This window comes from Perca flavescens, chromosome 8 (assembly GCF_004354835.1).
Source record: "Perca flavescens isolate YP-PL-M2 chromosome 8, PFLA_1.0, whole genome shotgun sequence".
NCBI classification, from domain to species: domain Eukaryota; kingdom Metazoa; phylum Chordata; class Actinopteri; order Perciformes; family Percidae; genus Perca; species Perca flavescens.
Genome location: NC_041338.1, coordinates 39,302,668 through 39,310,041, shown reverse-complemented (window position 1 = coordinate 39,310,041; position 7,374 = coordinate 39,302,668). Strand labels below are relative to the sequence as shown.

The following is a 7,374-nucleotide window of genomic DNA, read 5'->3' as shown; positions in this document are numbered from 1 at the left end:
GGAGGCAACACACACAACCAACAACTCAACTCAGCAGGCAACACAAACAACCAACAACCCAACGCTCAAAACTAGTTCCAAGGCCCTGAGTTTGAGAGAAATGTCTCATAATTTTCTTTTAAGAAAAACTTTATTTATTTTGAAAAAAAGTTGACTCAGAGTGTGTGTCTGAGTGTGTGTCCCTGTGTGTGTGTGTCTTAGTGTGTGTGTGTGAGTGTGTGTCCCAGTGTGTCCCTGTATGTGTGTGTCTGAGTGTGTATGTACCTCAGACCCAGTTCAATGTTGTTGGGCATGGCGTATCTCAGTCTCTCCAGAACAAGTGCATGCTGGGACTGCGGCAGACAGCTGAGGTACAGAGTCACCACCTGAAGAGCCAATCAGCACACAGTATTTCATTTTTAACAGACAGGAACAAAAACAATATTAATGTGACTTAAACGTCAGCAAAGGAGACGTTTTTTTTTCACTGTTGAAAAGCGAAGTGAATGTGGACTAAAGCATGTGGACTGGAGCATGTGGACTGGAGCATGTGGACTGGAGCATGTGGACTAAAGCATGTGGACTAAAGCATGTGGACTAAAGCATGTGTGACTGGAGCATGTGGACTGGAGCATGTGGACTAAAGCATGTGGACTAAAGCATGTGGACTAAAGCATGTGGACTAAAGCATGTGGACAGGAGCATGTGGACTAAAGCATGTGGACTAAAGCATGTGGACTAAAGCATGTGGACAGGAGCATGTGGACAGGAGCATGTGGACTAAAGCATGTGGACTGGAGCATGTGGACTGGAGCATGTGGACTAAAGCATGTGGACTAAAGCATGTGGACTAAAGCATGTGGACTGGAGCATGTGGACTAAAGCATGTGGACTGGAGCATGTGGACTGGAGCATGTGGACTAAAGCATGTGGACTAAAGCATGTGGACTGGAGCATGTGGACTGGAGCATGTGGACTGGAGCATGTGGACTGGAGCATGTGGACTAAAGCATGTGGACTAAAGCATGTGGACTAAAGCATGTGGACTGGAGCATGTGGACTGGAGCATGTGGACTAAAGCATGTGGACTAAAGCATGTGGACAGGAGCATGTGGACAGGAGCATGTGGACAGGAGCATGTGGACAGGAGCATGTGGACTGGAGCATGTGGACTGGAGCATGTGGACTGGAGCATGTGGACTGGAGCATGTGGACTGGAGCATGTGGACTGGAGCATGTGGACTGGAGCATGTGGACTAAAGCATGTGGACTAAAGCATGTGGACTAAAGCATGTGGACTAAAGCATGTGGACAGGAGCATGTGGACTAAAGCATGTGGACTAAAGCATGTGGACTGGAGCATGTGGACTGGAGCATGTGGACTAAAGCATGTGGACTAAAGCATGTGGACTAAAGCATGTGGACTAAAGCATGTGGACAGGAGCATGTGGACTAAAGCATGTGGACTGGAGCATGTGGACTGGAGCATGTGGACTAAAGCATGTGGACAGGAGCATGTGGACTGGAGCATGTGGACTGGAGCATGTGGACTAAAGCATGTGGACTAAAGCATGTGGACTAAAGCATGTGGACAGGAGCATGTGGACAGGAGCATGTGGACTAAAACATGTGGACTAAAACATGTGGACTGGAGCATGTGGACTAAAGCATGTGGACTGGAGCATGTGGACTAAAGCATGTGGACTAAAGCATGTGGACTAAAGCATGTGGACTAAAGCATGTGGACTGGAGCATGTGGACTAAAGCATGTGGACTAAAGCATGTGGACTAAAGCATGTGGACTGGAGCATGTGGACTGGAGCATGTGGACTAAAGCATGTGGACTAAAGCATGTGGACTGGAGCATGTGGACTGGAGCATGTGGACTGGAGCATGTGGACTGGAGCATGTGGACTGGAGCATGTGGACTGGAGCATGTGGACTAAAGCATGTGGACTAAAGCATGTGGACTGGAGCATGTGGACTGGAGCATGTGGACTAAAGCATGTGGACTAAAGCATGTGGACTAAAGCATGTGGACTAAAGCATGTGGACTAAAGCATGTGGACTAAAGCATGTGGACTAGAGCATGTGGACTAGAGCATGTGGACTAAAGCATGTGGACTAAAGCATGTGGACTGGAGCATGTGGACTAAAGCATGTGGACTAAAGCATGTGGACTAAAGCATGTGGACTGGAGCATGTGGACTGAAGCATGTGGACTGAAGCATGTGGACTAAAGCATGTGGACTGGAGCATGTGGACTAAAGCATGTGGACAGGAGCATGTGGACAGGAGCATGTGGATTAAAGCATGTGGACTAAAGCATGTGGACTGGAGCATGTGGACTGGAGCATGTGGATTAAAGCATGTGGACTAAAGCATGTGGATTAAAGCATGTGGACTAAAGCATGTGGACTAGAGCATGTGGACTGGAGCATGTGGACTAAAGCATGTGGACTAAAGCATGTGGACTGGAGCATGTGGACTGGAGCATGTGGACTGGAGCATGTGGACTAAAGCATGTGGACTAAAGCATGTGGACTAAAGCATGTGGACTAAAGCATGTGGACAGGAGCATGTGGACTAAAGCATGTGGACTAAAGCATGTGGACTAAAGCATGTGGACTGGAGCATGTGGACTAAAGCATGTGGACTAAAGCATGTGGACTAAAGCATGTGGACTGGAGCATGTGGACTGGAGCATGTGGACTAAAGCATGTGGACTAAAGCATGTGGACTGGAGCATGTGGACTGGAGCATGTGGACTGGAGCATGTGGACTAAAGCATGTGGACTAAAGCATGTGGACTGGAGCATGTGGACTGGAGCATGTGGACTAAAGCATGTGGACAGGAGCATGTGGACAGGAGCATGTGGACAGGAGCATGTGGACTAAAGCATGTGGACTGGAGCATGTGGACTAAAGCATGTGGACTAAAGCATGTGGACTAAAGCATGTGGACAGGAGCATGTGGACAGGACAGCATGTGGACAGGAGCATGTGGACTAAAGCATGTGGACTGGAGCATGTGGACTGGAGCATGTGGACTAAAGCATGGGACTAAAGCATGTGGACAGGAGCATGTGGACAGGAGCATGTGGACAGGAGCATGGGACAGGAGCATGTGGACTAAAGCATGTGGACTGGAGCATGTGGACTGGAGCATGTGGACTAAAGCATGTGGACTAAAGCATGTGGACTGGAGCATGTGGACTAAAGCATGTGGACTAAAGCATGTGGACTAAAGCATGTGGACAGGAGCATGTGGACAGGAGCATGTGGACAGGAGCATGTGGACTAAAGCATGTGGACTGAAGCATGTGGACTAAAGCATGTGGACTAAAGCATGTGGACTAAAGCATGTGGACAGGAGCATGTGGACAGGAGCATGTGGACAGGAGCATGTGGACAGGAGCATGTGGACTAAAGCATGTGGACTGGAGCATGTGGACTGGAGCATGTGGACTAAAGCATGTGGACTAAAGCATGTGGACAGGAGCATGTGGACAGGAGCATGTGGACAGGAGCATGTGGACAGGAGCATGTGGACTAAAGCATGTGGACTGGAGCATGTGGACTAAAGCATGTGGACTAAAGCATGTGGACTAAAGCATGTGGACTGGAGCATGTGGACAGGAGCATGTGGACTAAAGCATGTGGACTGGAGCATGTGGACTGGAGCATGTGGACTAAAGCATGTGGACTAAAGCATGTGGACTAAAGCATGTGGACTGGAGCATGTGGACTGGAGCATGTGGACTGGAGCATGTGGACTAAAGCATGTGGACTAAAGCATGTGGACTAAAGCATGTGGACTAAAGCATGTGGACTGGAGCATGTGGACTAAAGCATGTGGACTAAAGCATGTGGACTAAAGCATGTGGACAGGAGCATGTGGACAGGAGCATGTGGACAGGAGCATGTGGACTGGAGCATGTGGACTGGAGCATGTGGACTGGAGCATGTGGACTGGAGCATGTGGACTGGAGCATGTGGACTAAAGCATGTGGACTAAAGCATGTGGACTAAAGCATGTGGACTAAAGCATGTGGACTAAAGCATGTGGACTAAAGCATGTGGACAGGAGCATGTGGACTAAAGCATGTGGACTAAAGCATGTGGACTGGAGCATGTGGACTGGAGCATGTGGACTAAAGCATGTGGACTAAAGCATGTGGACTAAAGCATGTGGACTAAAGCATGTGGACAGGAGCATGTGGACTAAAGCATGTGGACTGGAGCATGTGGACTGGAGCATGTGGACTAAAGCATGTGGACAGGAGCATGTGGACTGGAGCATGTGGACTGGAGCATGTGGACTAAAGCATGTGGACTAAAGCATGTGGACTAAAGCATGTGGACAGGAGCATGTGGACAGGAGCATGTGGACTAAAGCATGTGGACTAAAACATGTGGACTGGAGCATGTGGACTAAAAGCATGTGGACTGGAGCATGTGGACTAAAGCATGTGGACTAAAGCATGTGGACTAAAGCATGTGGACTAAAGCATGTGGACTGGAGCATGTGGACTAAAGCATGTGGACTAAAGCATGTGGACTAAAGCATGTGGACTGGAGCATGTGGACTGGAGCATGTGGACTAAAGCATGTGGACTAAAGCATGTGGACTGGAGCATGTGGACTGGAGCATGTGGACTGGAGCATGTGGACTGGAGCATGTGGACTGGAGCATGTGGACTAAAGCATGTGGACTAAAGCATGTGGACTAAAGCATGTGGACTAAAGCATGTGGACTGGAGCATGTGGACTAAAGCATGTGGACTAAAGCATGTGGACTAAAGCATGTGGACTAAAGCATGTGGACTAAAGCATGTGGACTAAAGCATGTGGACTAGAGCATGTGGACTAAAGCATGTGGACTAAAGCATGTGGACTGGAGCATGTGGACTGGAGCATGTGGACTAAAGCATGTGGACTAAAGCATGTGGACTGGAGCATGTGGACTGAAGCATGTGGACTGAAGCATGTGGACTAAAGCATGTGGACTGGAGCATGTGGACTAAAGCATGTGGACAGGAGCATGTGGACAGGAGCATGTGGATTAAAGCATGTGGACTAAAGCATGTGGACTGGAGCATGTGGACTGGAGCATGTGGATTAAAGCATGTGGACTAAAGCATGTGGATTAAAGCATGTGGACTAAAGCATGTGGACTAGAGCATGTGGACTGGAGCATGTGGACTAAAGCATGTGGACTAAAGCATGTGGACTGGAGCATGTGGACTGGAGCATGTGGACTAAAGCATGTGGACTAAAGCATGTGGACTAAAGCATGTGGACTAAAGCATGTGGACAGGAGCATGTGGACTAAAGCATGTGGACTAAAGCATGTGGACTAAAGCATGTGGACTGGAGCATGTGGACTAAAGCATGTGGACTAAAGCATGTGGACTAAAGCATGTGGACTGGAGCATGTGGACTGGAGCATGTGGACTAAAGCATGTGGACTAAAGCATGTGGACTGGAGCATGTGGACTGGAGCATGTGGACTGGAGCATGTGGACTAAAGCATGTGGACTAAAGCATGTGGACTGGAGCATGTGGACTGGAGCATGTGGACAGGAGCATGTGGACAGGAGCATGTGGACAGGAGCATGTGGACAGGAGCATGTGGACTAAAGCATGTGGACTAAAGCATGTGGACTAAAGCATGTGGACAGGAGCATGTGGACAGGAGCATGTGGACAGGAGCATGTGGACATGGGACTAAAGCATGTGGACTAAAGCATGTGGACTGGAGCATGTGGACTGGAGCATGTGGACTAAAGCATGTGGACTAAAGCATGTGGACAGGAGCATGTGGACAGGAGCATGTGGACAGGAGCATGTGGACAGGAGCATGTGGACTAAAGCATGTGGACTGGAGCATGTGGACTGGAGCATGTGGACTAAAGCATGTGGACTAAAGCATGTGGACTGGAGCATGTGGACTAAAGCATGTGGACTAAAGCATGTGGACTAAAGCATGTGGACAGGAGCATGTGGACAGGAGCATGTGGACAGGAGCATGTGGACAGGAGCATGTGGATGGGACTAACATGGAGCATGTGGACTGGAGCATGTGGACTGGAGCATGTGGACTGGAGCATGTGGACAGGAGCATGTGGACAGGAGCATGTGGACTAAAGCATGTGGACTAAAGCATGTGGACTAAAGCATGTGGACTAAAGCATGTGGACTAAAGCATGTGGACTAGAGCATGTGGACTAAAGCATGTGGACTAAAGCATGTGGACTAAAGCATGTGGACTAGAGCATGTGGACTAGAGCATGTGGACTGGAGCATGTGGACTAAAGCATGTGGACTAAAGCATGTGGACTGGAGCATGTGGACTAAAGCATGTGGACTAAAGCATGTGGACAGGAGCATGTGGACAGGAGCATGTGGATTAAAGCATGTGGACTAAAGCATGTGGACTGGAGCATGTGGACTGGAGCATGTGGATTAAAGCATGTGGACTAAAGCATGTGGATTAAAGCATGTGGACTAAAGCATGTGGACTAGAGCATGTGGACTGGAGCATGTGGACTAAAGCATGTGGACTAAAGCATGTGGACTAAAGCATGTGGACTGGAGCATGTGGACTGGAGCATGTGGACTAAAGCATGTGGACTAAAGCATGTGGACTAAAGCATGTGGACTGGAGCATGTGGACTAAAGCATGTGGACTAAAGCATGTGGACTAAAGCATGTGGACTGGAGCATGTGGACTGAAGCATGTGGACTGAAGCATGTGGACTAAAGCATGTGGACTAAAGCATGTGGACTGGAGCATGTGGACAGGAGCATGTGGACAGGAGCATGTGGATTAAAGCATGTGGACTAAAGCATGTGGACTGGAGCATGTGGACTGGAGCATGTGGACTAAAGCATGTGGACTAAAGCATGTGGATTAAAGCATGTGGACTAAAGCATGTGGACTAGAGCATGTGGACTGGAGCATGTGGACTAAAGCATGTGGACTAAAGCATGTGGACTGTGGAAAGCATGTGGACTGGAGCATGTGGACTGGAGCATGTGGACTAAAAGCATGTGGACTAAAGCATGTGGACTAAAAAGCATGTGGACTAAAGCATGTGGACTGGAGCATGTGGACTAAAGCAAAGCATGTGGACTAAAGCATGTGGACTAAAGCATGTGGACTGGAGCATGTGGACTAAAGCATGTGGACTAAAGCATGTGGACAGGAGCATGTGGACAGGAGCATGTGGACTAAAGCATGTGGACTGGAGCATGTGGACTAAAGCATGTGGACTAAAGCATGTGGACTAAAGCATGTGGACTGGAGCATGTGGACTAAAGCATGTGGACTAAAGCATGTGGACTAAAGCATGTGGACTAAAGCATGTGGATTAAAGCATGTGGACTAAA

General features: G+C 48.7%; 1 protein-coding gene across 1 annotated transcript in view; it reads right to left on the bottom strand.

Annotated features, from left to right (window-relative positions):
* Positions 1 to 210: 210 nt before the first annotated feature.
* The window catches only part of zfc3h1 (zinc finger C3H1-type containing), a gene marked incomplete at its 3' end in the record, with an annotated part of 74,241 nt that continues 67,077 nt past the window's right edge, over positions 211 to 7,374 (bottom strand). Inside the window, exon 33 of the mRNA XM_028585296.1 lies at positions 211 to 365. Within this exon, the coding sequence (XP_028441097.1) occupies positions 211 to 365 (155 nt within the window). The remainder of the gene's footprint in view (positions 366 to 7,374) is intronic.